At 46.5% G+C, this 14919-nt stretch overlaps 1 protein-coding gene across 2 annotated transcripts in view; it reads right to left on the reverse strand.

Annotated features, from left to right (window-relative positions):
- KAT2B (lysine acetyltransferase 2B) overlaps positions 1 to 14919 on the reverse strand; it is a 92625-nt gene that overhangs the window by 16328 nt on the left and 61378 nt on the right. For both annotated transcript variants that reach the window (XM_032488715.1, XM_032488710.1), the window contains 5 exons: positions 11600 to 11706; positions 7343 to 7468; positions 4907 to 5043; positions 2039 to 2247; positions 794 to 920 (listed from right to left, as the gene is read on the reverse strand). In XM_032488715.1, the coding sequence (XP_032344606.1) occupies positions 794 to 920; positions 2039 to 2247; positions 4907 to 5043; positions 7343 to 7468; positions 11600 to 11706 (706 nt within the window). The remainder of the gene's footprint in view (positions 1 to 793; positions 921 to 2038; positions 2248 to 4906; positions 5044 to 7342; positions 7469 to 11599; positions 11707 to 14919) is intronic.

The raw sequence follows: 14919 nt of genomic DNA on the forward strand, positions 1-14919 counted from the left end.
GTTCCACTTTCATAAAAGCAGCAGAGGAGAACACAACATAATCCAGACCTTTCTGCCAACTGAGAGACTCCTTTATTCCAGTCGGACTGCAATGCCAACTGCAGCATCGATGGGACGGACATTCTGGGTCCAGAGGAGGAAAGGACCTGAGCCAAGGCCAGGTGGGCAGGCAGGCCAGCCACACACACATGAACATGCGCGTGCACGAACACACACACACACACTCCAAAAAACCCATGTTCCACACCCTGCATGAATATTTCGGAAACTCGGTCATTAATTTATTCAAATTTTTCATGACTTTCCTTACAGAATTTCTTTAGTCTTCGTCCCCCTTCAGACACAAGGTCCTAAGAAATCTTCCTGAAGTGTAAGCCTCCTAAATCATCTTCCTAATCCACAGGGCACCATTCCCACTCCAGAGGGTAGTGTCGCCAGGCATGTGTGCACATGTAAACCATCAGCGGCACTGAGACTTACTTTCAAGCATCCCTTCACCTGTTGTAAAGTCTTCCTGAGTTGCACCTGGGGCTGCGTGGTGTCCCGGCACCCTGCCCCAAAGTCCAACCCAGCCCAGTAGAGCCTGGCTGTTGGTCTGTGGAAGCGTGTGCCCTACACATTCACATTCACACTCACACACACACACCCCTGCAGAGAGAGTACTCTCCTCGGAAAGTCCTGGACGCCACTGGGAACCCTCTCTGGACACGGCTCAGAGAGACCAGACCAAGCTCGGCATCTCAGTGAGAAGCACCACATCCTGCATTTCTTCTCTGCCCTGGGCTGCCCTTACCTTGACTTGCTCATTTGAGGTTACAGCGCAGAAAACGATCTCTGTGAACCCTTGGGATGGGAACATCCGGAAACAGATGCCACCGATGACACGGCCATCTTTAATTAAAGCCAGGGTTTTGTGTTTCCTGAAAGAATAAGATGATGTCAATGTTCCCTCTGTCTTGGTTCTGCAAATACAGTTTGGGGTGCTCCTCACTGACCAACCAGGGAAAGTCGGGGTTGGGGGGAGGTTTCTTGATTTTCTAGGGAAACCTTCCTTTATGTAGCCAACGTCTTGCCAGACCAGTCTTTAATGTGGACTTTTTAAAGCAAGCTTGCCTGCACAAGACTTCATCAGAGCTCCCAAGGACAAAATGCCAGTCACCAAAGCAGGGTCTGAGGTTTATAAAGAACAGAGCACGTGTCAGGGGGAGGGTATAGCTCGGTGGTAGAGTGCGTACTTAGCATGCACGAGGTCCTGGGTTCAATCCCCAGTACCTCCATTATTTAAAAAAAAAAAAAAAGTGACAGAGCATGTGTGGAGGTGCTCGCTGGGAGTGGAACAGGGTACCCCCGATTCCCACAGAACCACGGTGAGACCAGCGGGAGAGCAGAGTCACAGCCAAACGTGGCTATATTTCTGAAGAGTTTTTATCTCACTCAAAAATATCAAGAAACAATATGGAAAAGAAAACAAAGTCCACACATACAATTGCTAAAACCTGCATTACAGACCCCTGCCAGGCTCGCTCTCTGGATAGTCGCATGCAAGGCTCGCAGTCCACACAGGGTGCCAGGCTCTCAGGTTAAAATACAGTCAATTAAGGAGGCTTACTTTTTTGTGGTTTTTTGCAGGTTGTTTTTTTTTTTAAGCAACAGATGGTCAGAGTTAACCTCTCTGATACCCCAGTAATCTTCCCCCTGCTCACAGACCCAGGCAACAATGGCGCGTGATTAAGATCCCAAAATCAAGAACATTTAGACTATGAAAAAAGTGGGACATCTTCTGAGTCTTTATTCCTTCATTTCTATAATGAATGAAGCACAGGACAGTCACCAGTAACTTAAAATACAAAGCTTCATGGTCAAAAAACTGATGACTTGATGCGAAATTACTCTAAAAGCTTGTATCCAAGGCAACTACCGCCATGCCGCTGTGTATCCATGGTGGGGCGGGTGATGAAGGCAGACTCTCGCTATCTGAGTAGTTCCTCTTTCGTTTAAGACGGGAAAAAGGAAGCAGGGAGAGCAAAGCAGGGCTTACGGGTCAAAGACAAGCCGTGTGATGTACTCCTTTGGCATCCGGGGCAGCTGATGGGAGAAGACGTTCTGCAACCCGACCAGCCACATCAGAATCTTCTTGTTGGGCTTCTGGTTCAGGGAGTTGCCCACCACGTGAAATTCAATCACACCCCTGCGCTCCTCCAGCCTGGCCGCCTCATCCCGCGCTGAGTGTGCTGACAGAAAGTTGGTCTGGGGTGCGGGAGACGGGAGAGAATTACACAGAGCTCTTCTCTTAGGGTGGCGAGGGGCTGGGACACAGAAACATTTCTTGTCTTTGTCCCAATCAGATGCATGTTTGTGGATTTTCGGGGTCCCAAACAATACATGCAAGTTATGAAAACCAAAGAGACAGGCAGGTAAAGCATTTTGAGAGATCAGAGCATCATATGTGTACATGGATATCTGGTGTAGATCAGGGGCCACCAAAATTTTTTTTAATAGAATTTTATTGATTTATTTTTAACAGAGGTGCTGCAGACTGAACCCAGGACCTCGTGCACGCGAAGCACACCCTCTACCACTGAGCTATACCCTCCCCCTAAGCTTCCTGTAAAGGACCAGATAGCTAATATTTTAGACTTTGAAAGTCATAAGGTCTCTGGATAACCGCCAACAGTCTTGTAATGCGAAAGAAGTTCCAGTAAGACTTTATTTAAAGGTGGGGTGGGGGATTGGGGGTGCAGACTGGATTTGGCCTACGCACTTGACTTTGCCAAACCCTGAGTTAGAGGAATCCCACCTGGCTGAGCTTGACAGCACCCGCGGGGTGACAGATCCTCATTCTGGACCCAAGAGTGGCAGTCACGTTTATCCTGTCAGTACCTCTTTTCGGAGCACAGTATTCTTTGCAGAAGACCCCTGTGGACCCACTCTCAACTACAGCAGGCCGCACAACCTATTAACCCGCTCAGTGCTGCACAGATACATGTTCAACATACAGCACCCCCGAGGAAGAAAGAAAGAAAAGAAAATCCTATTAAAAAAAAAAAAAGTTTGGTGACTCCTAATCTGTTGCAAACATCTACGTACACATATAATACTGTGATCTCCCCAAACGCTTCATGGCATTTGCTCATTTCATTGGTCTACAGCCGGCTGCCCAGGTGGCCAGACGCCGTCGTGGTTGATTTCAAGCTACCGAGGTATTTAACAGCCAGCTCCCAGAATCCCTGAAAACCTAATAGCGGCCTCATGCACACCAGTACAAGTCCATTCCAGTACCCTACAAAACACACCCAACAAATTCTGAAATGTGTGACTGCACCCACATTTTATGGCTGAACAAAACGGAGCTAAACTAATCTGTGAAGTTACTAAGTCCCTGAAAGACAAGTATGCAAAAGGTACTGTGGTTTGAAGTCCCCAGGGCTGGCTCTCTAAAAGGAAACAGAAAGAGCAGTTTTATAAGATCTTTCTCTTAATGACTTTCCAGTTCTCTGAATTATCCTCAATAGCATGAAAGAAATCTCTAAGGAAACATGACAAATTAAAAATTGGTACTTTAATCTGGCAGAAGCATACTAAAAAGATTTTAAAAGATGCAAAATCATCTCCAAGCCGTTTCTTCATTTCCCGGAAGCTGTCAGAAATGTCTTAACCTGCTTTGTTGGGTGTGACACAATGAAATAACAGCAGTACGTTTCCTGAAAATGCTTCACTTGAGTCTAATCGCGAGTAAACAGACAAATCCAAACAGAGGGACGTCATGCAAAGCCAATGACTCGGACTCTTCAACAAACAGCAGGGCCACAAAAGACCAAAAGAGGACTAGGGAACGGTTCTAGAGTCAAGGAGCCAAGGAGATGAAAAGATAAGAACTACATGTAATGCGTGATCCGTGGCTGATCCTTCAGCAACAGCCACACACGTTATCAAGGACAGAATTTGGATCTACAGGGAATTTGGATGTGGGCTGTATACAGACCAAGGGTCTACTGTAACTCTGTCTAAGCGAACTTTTCTATAAAGGGCCACATAACAAATATCTTAGGCTTTGTGGAACATAGATCCCCAGCCTTTTTTTTTTTTTTTAAGTTTAAAAAAAAAAATTGGTGGTGAGGAGGAGATAGGTAATTAGATTTTTTTTTTTTTAGATTTTGATTTATTTATTTTAATGGAGGTACTGGGGATTGAACCCAGGATCTTGTGCATGCTAAGCGTGCATTCTACCACTGAGTTATGCCTTCCCCCACCACATCTCCCGTCTTAATTATTCAGATCTGCTCTTGTGCAAGGCAGACACAGACAATATACTTCAATAAGCCTTTATTTCCAAAACCAGCAAGTGTGCTGGATTTGGCCTGCCGGCTGTAGACTGCCAACCCATGTATTAGATAATATGGTAATATAGCTAAATTTTCTGGTAGTGATAACCACGTTGTGGTCATGGAAATGAATAGTCTCAGTCTTAGGAGATACAAGCAAAAATAGTTAGGGGCGAAGTGTTAGGACCTCTGTACGTAATTTAGAAATGGCTCCAAATGGTTCACAGGAGAGAGAGAGACAGAGGGAAAGTGAATGGGGCATGTTAACAACTGGGGAATCTAAACAAAGAGTCTGCAGATCTTTATCAGGGAATTTCTGCAACAGTTAGGAGGGCTTAAATTTTTCAAGATGGAAATTTGAAGGAGGACGAACGCCTTCAGCTGTGTGCAATCAGGAGGATGTCTCCCTGTAATGTGATAGCATCGATTTCCACGCCCTCCCCAACCCGATCACCAGGCAAAATGCAAAGCAAGGTAGAATAAACACCCTCTCCCTCCGCAGCCCCACCCCCATTCCCCAAAGCAGGGGTGGCCCGGAGAGCAGAAGGGTCCCCCAGCTGGCTGCCCAGGTCCACCCTGCTGACCTCTGGCCCGAGCATCGCTGCGGGGTCCGTGATGGTGGACATGACCTCGTGGATCAATTCCAGGGGAATATCACCCATCACCCGGGGTTTCTTGGCCTCCTCCGCAGCGTGAGAGTCATTCATTTTCCTCTTTTCTCCTTGACAGTCAAAATAAAAGAGCAAATGATGGGTTATCTTAAACACAAAGCAAATAATACAGGCCAGTGAATCCAACTAATTTTCTAGTAGCAATGCTGGGTGTCAACAGGAAGTCAACTCTCCTGGACAGGGGAGGGCAAGAGTGGAAGTGGGGAGAAGGGAAGTGGTCCCAGGACCCGCCAACCACAGATCTGCCCTAAACAGTTTCTATTTACCCTGGTAACTTTTTAACTCAATATACACGTTACTGAGGGGTGCGTTCCTACATTTGCACGTTAAGGGGTGAGTCTAGTTCCTCCTGGTTGTTAGTGTCCAACTTGGAGGTTAATAGTCCCTTTGTGGCCAGAGGATGTGGTCCATGTGATACCAAAGGTCAACAGTTTTTGAAACTTGCTTTATGGCCTAAGATTTGACCCATTATTTGTTCATTAATTATTTGTAAACTAAGCGTCTTCTTGCAACGAACATATGTTTTCAGATTTTTAGTGATCTCTACATGTATTAGATGAAACCTGTTGATCGTGTTTGCAGAGCTTCTGTGTCCTTACACACGGTTTTGTCTGCTTGATCAATGAATTAACCAGAGATGTTTCTTCAAGACTTCAACTAGTGGTTGAGTTCATTATTTCTCCTTGTAGTTCTGTTAATTCTCTTTCATATATGTTTGTATGTGTGTGTGTGTGTGTGGGTGCATACAATGTACATGTGTCTATATCTATTTGACATATACTCATGAACTGTTTTATTTTGCTAGTGAAATTTAATTTGTGCATTACAAAATGACCCTCATTATCTCTCACAATGCTTTCCTGCCTTAAAACGATGCCTCACAAAGTGAGCAGGGCCACTGGCCGATGAAGCAGGGACACTGTCAACATGACACAAGCTGGGAAAGGCCAGGCAAAGGCACGGAGAACCTTCTCCCACTTCCCTCCTTAGATGACGCAGTGGCTTTCTGTCCTTTCTACTGTCACGTTTGGTTTCTCCCTTTCGTTCTCCCTTCTGTCATAACGTATTTATTTTTACAATTAAAATTCCCTAGGTGTTCGCATCTAATGTGTCCCTCAGGTGTGAAGCCCAGTAAGTATGACCTTCAGTTAGAAAGGAGCAGAGCGAACTATCTTCTCTACGTAAGACGCACCCCCAGGCAGTACGTGTTACTTACTAAATAGCTTCTGTCGAGTTCTTGTTTTTATAGCTTTTTAGTCATTGTTACTGGAGGGGAGTGAGAATATTTTTAACCATTTGACCAACAAGCCTTCCAATCCCACGATTCCCCAAGAATACTGTTGTGAACTATCTATTTTGTAGCTGAGGTTTAAACCTAATAAGCCCCAAACTGGGCAGATTGCTAAGTGTTGCAATAAGAAAGCATCTGAGGCCACATCCAAGCTCCCTGGCAGAGCTTCCAGGTTGACTGGTGACGTCTCCCCTTAGAAGTGGGCAAGAGGGCGGTGGCATGCATGTTAAATGCTTAGCACGTCATCTGAAAACCTCTTCTCTCCCCCTTTCATGCCATGTCTTTAATGTCAAACTCTGGCCGTGCCCAAGACTGGCTTGCTGGCTGCCTTCATAACGTTCTCCATCTGTGAAATGCCTTTAGGATGAAGAGATGGTTTTGCCCACATGGCAGCTTCCATTCATGGCAGAGTTCTCTCCCCGCCAGTATCCACACCCTGCCACGTGATTCTGCAGCTCTTCCTACAAAAGGAGTAGAGTGTATTTCTCCACTCCCTGACTCTGAGTCTGACCATGTGATTCAATGACGTGACAAAAAATGAGTCTAAGCAGAGGGGAGGCTGGTATACCAGTTCCGAGAGTGGACTTCAAGAAATTGTATTTCTTCTCACTCTCTGGTGCTTGTGCCACCGCCATGAGGACATACACTGCCCCAAGGAAAGGAAAGTAATCCAGTAATCCTAGAAGGAGGATGAGAACTATGCGGAACAGAGATGCTCCAGCCTAAGTGTCCTCGCCGAGCCCAGAACAGAGGCCCCAGTCAGTAGGCAGACACACACAAGCCCAGCCTGAAGGAGACCAGCTGGGATCAGCCACCTCCCAGGCAGCACACGAGATGAGTGAGCTGTGATAACAGACCATTATGGTTTTAAGACTCTGCATTTTGAGCTGGTTTGTTACACAGCAAGAACTAACCAATACAGCTCAGAGTGAGTTCCAGCCATGAAAAGCCTGGACAGGTACCATCTGCAGCTGGTCTGAGTCTACAGTTGGCACTCCTGGGATGACAGACTTTCTAAGGCAAATCACAGCCCTCGGTTGTGCCCTCCAAGAGCTTACCTGGGTTTGCCTCAAGCCCAGAAGCACCTTTACAGGAAGGACTGGGGCCGCCCCCATTCGGCTGCTCCAGGGAAGATGCATTGGAATTGTAGGAAATCGTCCCGGCCACAGGAGGTGGATTGATAACTGCCCCCAGGAAAAGGAAAAGAAGCTATTAAATGACTTCTTTCTTAGGCAACGGAGAACCAAGTGCACGTGAGACCATCTCATCCCCACCCAGCTGCACACAGAAGTCATCTTTAAAATAAGAGCTATGGGGACCCTGTGAGCATGATGAAAAGACAGGGATGGATTGTAACCCACTGGATAGAATCAAGATAATCTCAGTCCACACTGATAAAATAAAATAAACGCATACATGAATCCGTGGGGAGAAGGTAAAGTTCTTCCTTACCGGAGAATGAATGTCAACCAATAAATAAGGAAGGAATGATGTAAATTTGGGGTTGGGGTGGGGGGTGGGGGCAAGCACCCCGTATATAATAATTGATTCAGGGAAGAATCACCTGTACAGGCTAAAAACCTCGTGAATGTAATTTTGATAAAGACAAGATAGTCTCAAAGCATCTCCCCATAAGAGTACTTTTTTTTTAAAATTTTTTAAACAAAAGGAGAAATGGTAACACTGCCTTGGAGAAACATCATAAACACCGCCTTAACCCAGGGATCGAACTTGACGTCAGCAACAACGGGAGAGGCCAAAGCCGTGTGGCCCCTGATATGGCCCCAAAGTGCTACGAACCGCGTGACTGAGAGCCAAAATGGAAAACGGCGTGTAGATCTGATAATACTAGTGCATCAAGGTTAAAACTCCTTACTTTGATAACTATGCTGTGGATAAAAAAGAGGACACTCCTGTTCTTAGGAGATAACCTGCTGAAGTCAGAAAAGGGGCATGATATTTGTAACTTGCAAATAGTTTAGAAGAAAAAAAATACATATATATTTATGAGAGAGAGACAGAGCGAGGCAGAACTGATAAATCAAGTGTGACAAAATGTTATCAGTTGGTGAATCTGGGCGAAAGATACACAGTACACAGGATTTCTCTATCCTACACTTGTAACTTTTCTGTAAGTTTGAGAGTATTTCCAAACAAAAACTATTTGTTTTGCTTTAAAAAAACAAAAAAGCCACTGTAGGAAACAGGACGTGGTCTGCTAGTGGGCTGCTCATCCGTAGCTGATGAGGGACATTCTCAGTGACACTGGTCACAGACCTAGTGCAGACAGGTGCCCAGAAAGCGTGTTCATCTCGGAGTCAACGCAGCCACAGTTCGGTCCACAGGGGACATTCCCAGCAGCCAAGAAAGTGATGGAGTAAGTAATCCCAGCAACAGAGAGACACGACGCCATGGTACGCAAAGATTCAGAATACGCTAACGTGCCGAGCCGTGTGGTCGTCCCTCCAGCACACAGGCTTTCTGAACTTCAAAGTACGCCGGAGCAATTCTCCCCAGAGGGGAAGCTCTGGTGACTCAGAAGACATCTCAGTATCTCGCAGAACTTCAGAGCCATCATTACGAATGTCATGTCTGGCAGCCACACTGATGCGCAAACACGCCAATTAAGTAGATGACTGTGCTTTTCCCCCCCAACCCACCCTCCCTGAGAACACGCCGCAGTTACATCAGAGGAGGAGACAGCCTGCTTCCAACGGTGGCAGGTGACACTGAAGAGTCCCCTCCAGCTTAACTGGGTTACAACCTGAGCCACAGAAATAAACCTGAAATTCCCAGAGGGTCGGAGACAACCTGCCTTCTCCATCCCGGGCGGTGGCAGACAGCTTGCCAGACCGGGCACATTGTGAGCGGGCTGGGGCCAGGGGGGTTTTCACACAGAGGCAAATCCTCTCCAGAGGACCCTCCACACAAGCCCTAAGTTGACCCCACCCGAGAGCTCTGCGTCCCCTGCCTGTGCTCCTCACCCATTCCTTCCACAAGCTTTTGCCTGCACGTTTGCAAAGGACACTGGAGCGTGCAAAGCAGTGGTCAGAGCGCTGGCCCTTAACGCAGCGCCGCAGGGAGGCACAGGCCCGGTGTGGAACCAGCTCCATCGCTCTCGGGCTCCGGTTTGGGGCAACTGGTTGCTCCTCTCTGAGCTCTCATTTCCCATCCATATAAAGAGGTAGATAATGAAATACACATCATGATAATCATACCAACTTCCCGTGGTTTGTGCTAAGACTTCAAGACATGAAGCAAACCTCACGGGCAAGCACTTCCTGGACGTGTCCGCTACGACTGTGGACTCTGCGCAGGAGTCACGCTCTCGGGAAAGAGATGTACTGGGAGAGGTGGCTGGGACAGCACGGGGTAGGCGCCCTGTGACACGGGAGTTCTCAGACTGTTGCGCGTCACAGTCCCCTGGAGAGCTCTCAAAAGTCTCGATGTCCAGGGCACACCCTGCACCAATGACATCACACACACTCTCCAGAGGAGGACCTCGGAAATCAGTATTATTTTAAATCACGTGAGTGATGCCATGGTGCAGCCAAGTTAAAGAACCAAGAATAGGATGTAATCGAGGTTCTAGGAACGTTTGGAAGACAGGAGATCCAGCCCTTGATGGAAGGCAGGCATGGGAAGCACTGGGGAAGAGTCTGTGGGAGAGAGGCCATTTGAAAGTTAGGTGAGAGAAAGACCGAGAGAAAGTGAACAGCACGAGACAGGGAGAGGAAGGCAGGACGTCTGCCCTGGCGCCACAGAGAGCACATCCAGGAAGTGCTGACACGTGGGTCTGGGGCTCCGTCATGCACAGAAGGGCCAGAGCACAGCAGGTTTTGAACCAGAGACACATGAAACGATATTCTATGATCTAAGGTAAAAAAAACAACACAGAAGATGTTTTTCACACGCTTTTAGCAACAAGAATCCAGACAAAAAGGGCTGGATCCAAACCAAAACACCTCCTTCCCTAAGTAACTCTGCTTGGTAGGACTTAATTATATTTAGGTCCAAACTTGGGCTGTAGATGGAAAAAAAAAAAAATAATAATCACCTCCTCCAATGCATGATGCTGAGTGGAAGGAGTCAGACTCAAAAAGCTACATGCTATATGGTTCCACTCACACGGCATTCTAGAAAACGCAACACTACACGAGCAAAAAGCAAGTCAATGGGGTGAGAGCGCTGAACGGACTACAGAGAAGACGGGGTGGGGAGGGTATAGCTCCAGTGGGAGAGCGCATGCTTGGCAAGCTTGAGGTCCTGGGTTCAATCTCCAGTACCTCCTCTAAAAATAAATAAACCTAATTACCTCTCCTCAGCAAGATAAAATAAAATAAAATGATACAATAGTAAATAAGTAAATAAATATTAAAAAAAAAAGAATAGGGGGTTTTCTGGGGTGATGCAAGTGTTCTGTATTTTGATGGCAGTAATAGTTACACAACTATGTGTGTTTGCCAAAATTCACAGAACCATATATTAAAAAGGGTGACTTTCACTGAATATAAAAAAAAAACTGGGGGGGGTGGGGAAATGGCAAGAATAAAATTACCTTTGCTGGATATCACACTCATGAGCCCCCGTATTACACATTGAACTAGATCTACCGAAAACGTGACACTGAAATTCCGCATTCTGTCCTTCCCCACAGCCACATATAAATGGCTGCTTTGGCACCATCTCTCGCCAAGCGTCTCCAGGTCTTCCTAGCATCTGAGGCAGGACTGCACATCCTTCCCCCAGGATCAGTGTGACTCCAGAAGTCACACGACTTCCTTCCTCACAAGATGGCAGCTGAGGCCACTGGCTGACCCAAGGCAAGGCCAGTGGGTGCCCTGCCCCACTGGGAAGGACTTCACGTCCCGAGACTCAAGACCACTCTCTTCCACTCACCAGCCTACCATTATCCACGAGAGCAACTTGATGCACAAAACAGACCTCACAGATTCAGGCACCAGGCTGAGATTTGATTCCTGGGCATATCCAGCCTTTGACCGAGACTGTCAGTGTCTTTAGGAAGAGCCAGCATTTGCCTGCAGACCTGAAACCTCCCGTACAACTGCGATGTGCGGGGCAGGGGAACCCCACAGCAGGAGCAGTGATGGCTGTTGCTTTAACTTTGGCCACAGCGGCTCTCCTCACTAACAGAGATAGAGATGCAACGTCTGCCCAAGGGTTTGCTTTCTTGCTGGCTCCAGCCTTCAAGGTCTTGATGAAAAATACAAATGAATGCAAATGAAAAACACAAACACCTCCCTGGTTGTTTGCTGATTAACACAAAAAAAAAAAAAAAAATTTTTTTTTTTTACCTGTTTGGATTCCTAGCTGGCTGGTTCGGGAAGAAGCAGACAGAAAATCCTGATCCCAGATGGGAGAGTTTTGATTATAAACTTCTTCTTCTAACATGGACAGAAACCTAGACACAAGAGTGAAAGCAACAGTGAGATCAAAACTACTGTCCTACCAAAGGGACAAAGCACCCACCATCCACGGCAGTCACCACCACATCCGTATCTCCTCTTCGATTCAGAAACACGCTAGGGAATGACGACTCAAAGGATGATTTAGTTGGACAGCCCTGGGATATTCAAATATAGAAATGCATCTCTGCAAAGGTACTCTCTTCTGGCTCTGCAAAGACAGACACAACACAGACTACACAGAGCATCAGAGCGGTGGAAATGCATTTCCCTGGCTCCCCCTCATCGAGTCTCCAAACAAGATTTCAGCCCTCTGCGGAGTTGTCCTTGTCACCGTCATTACCATCACAAAGGTGCTAATATTTATTGAGTGCTGGCCCTGTGCCCGCACTGTTCTAAGAACATTTATTGAATTCTCCATCAAGCCAGCGAGTTATCTTTTTTTTCTTTTTTTTTGTTCCCAGTACTTTTTCTTTTGCTCCTACATTTTTTTCTTTTTTACTTTTCTTTTCTTTTCTTTTTTTTTTTTTTTTTTTTTTTTTGGTGGGGGGAGGTAATTAGGTTTTCTTATTTTTATGGAGGAGGTACTGAGGATTGAACCCAGGACCTCGTGCATGCTAAGCATGCGCTCTACCACTTAAGTTATACCCTCCCCTCGTACCTTTCTTATTTTTATTTATCACACACACAAACACACACACACAGCTCCTACTATGTGACAGACACCGGTCTAAGTAGTTGAAGTCTATTAACTCACTTGATCTTCATAACAACCCCAGGAGACAGAATGTAGTATTGTACCCATTTTACAGATGGAAAAACTCAGGGCACTGAGAGGCTCAAGAACTGGTACGAAGTCCTACAACCAGTAAATTGAGGGGCCAAGATTAGAATATGTGATTAATTACTATATTATATTTCCTGTCATGTTTTAAACCAAAGGGACCTCAAGTTTTGGGGACCCACAGAAATCACCTGAGTACCTTGTTAGGAATACAGATACCCATGCGCCACCAAGGTTTACTGAAACAGAGGCTGTGAGCATGGCCAGGGCAACAGACTTTTGATAAATACCGAAGACAATTCGTATAGACTCTCAAATGGAAGAACCACGATGAAAGTAAAAGCACAGGTCTGCGCTTCCAGCACTGGAGGACCTTCCTGCGAGCCTCTTTGTAAGGTGCATGACTTCTCATGGAGGAGAGCAGCGTAATGAGAACCGCCAAGAGCCTGGGTTCTAAATCCAGGTGCTAAGCTCCTTGTTATTTGTGTGACCTTGGAACAAATTCTTAACTTTCTGCTTCTTCAGTTCTCCTTTCATAACAGGACTATCGACAGTAACTCCTGCACAAGGAAGCAGTAAGGAAGACACTACCGTCAGGCTTCAAGGGGTGCCGACCCCAGGTAGGTGCTCATTCCTTCACTCAACAAACACTGCCTGACCGCCTCCCCACGTGCCAGGCGCTGCGGGAGGCGCTGGAGGACAGAGTGAAGACAGCCGGGCCCGGCCTCGCGAAGCGGACGTTGCAATGACATAATAAAGGTCCGCTCTTCTAAGTCCACTATCCCTTCTCCGAAATTCTGAAATTCAAAAGCCATTAAAAATATTTTTTCCCTAACCCATTTGGGCAACAAACTCTCACCCGAACGCACATAAGAGCACAGTCTTTATAATTACAGATGGATTTGCTTTGGGGAAACTGCCCCACCCCTAAAGCTATGATATATATAGAACATGTGTTACCTTCATAAAGGTGTCAAGTCACCTTCAAACTTGAATTGTGAGGTTTGGATAACTGATCAAGGACCTACAACATCACCACCACCGTGACTATTACTGAGAGAGTACCACTGCTCTGCTCATTAGTCAAATCCACAAGACTTTAGGTCTCAGAGAGGGGAGGAGTTGGGGTTTGGGAAGTGAGAACCGGTTGGGAAAGGTCACGAGGGTCTTCCAACTTGCCGCTCATGCTCAGAGGATTTAAGAACAAGGGACCATGGGAATGAACACCTATCTACCTGTACTCCACGGTTCAGAGACAGCATAGCATGTGTCACTTCTTGCTAAGCAAGCCACAGTCAGCTTACGCCTTAAAACACTTAGTATGTGTCTTAGCAGACACAGCAAGGCTAGCAGCAACAGGAGGGAAAGTCCTTCCTAAGATCTCGCTCTGATCTTGCAGGTGAGAGGGAAGACCTCCGCCTTTGCCTAAGCAGACCCTGCCTGTACCCGCCACAGCCCTCAGCACTTCCCCGCCTGCCCTTCATCGCGGAAGTCCACTTTCTTTCCTTCCCCAGGCTCCTCCTTTATCAGTAATTATACAGTCAGAACACTTCACAAAGCCCTACAGAGACTCACCAAAGAAGAATGCCATTAATAACTTAGGAATATGGAGGCAGTGGGGGGCGAGAATAGCTCAGTGGTAGAGTGTGTGCTTAGCATGCATGAGGCCCTGGGTTCAATCCCCAGTACCTCCATTTAAAAAAAATTAGGAAAATAATCATGTGTGTATTACATACGTATACGCATCTATATATATATAGTTATATATAGTTATTTCAATAGAATAAAGAACAATCTCATGTAATGCCATAGGAAGTGCTTGTATACACACAGCATACAAAACTGTATGTAGAATAAAAGAATGCAACACATGGAGAAAAAACAGATCTAAAGGCACTGACAGTCTCTCATGGTGGCAGGGCTATTGTGGCTCTTGCATGTTGGTTCCAAATTTTCATCAACATGTCTGTTTATCACTTTGAGAATCAAATACTGAAGTTGTTTCTTTTTTAACAACAACTGTGTCAGCAGGTGGATGGGGGGAAAGCCAAGCGGAAGCCAAGGCGCCACGTGAGGAGCACGATCGTAAGGATGCAGCCCTGAAGGTGCAGCTGGGACTCCCGGCGACCTCCCCGGGTGCCGCGAGGGGCCGGAGCTGTCACTGAGAGTCAGGGTCCAAGACCCAGGTGGCAGCTCCGGCTTCAATAGATGTGATTCTGCTGCCAAACCTGCAGGTATCAGCCCCTAGGAGCCTCATATGTTGTCATATTCAATGAAAAGAGATTTTAACGGAGGAGTGGGTGGTAGCTGTACCCTACCATTAGTAACAGAGAAGGGACGAAAGCGATACTGATTTTTTGGCTGAGCAGCCAAAGCATGCCAGACCCTGGGCTGAAGGAACAACGCACTGTAATTAGAAAAATGA

This window comes from Camelus ferus, chromosome 1 (genome assembly GCF_009834535.1).
Source record: "Camelus ferus isolate YT-003-E chromosome 1, BCGSAC_Cfer_1.0, whole genome shotgun sequence".
NCBI classification, from domain to species: Eukaryota; Metazoa; Chordata; class Mammalia; order Artiodactyla; family Camelidae; genus Camelus; species Camelus ferus.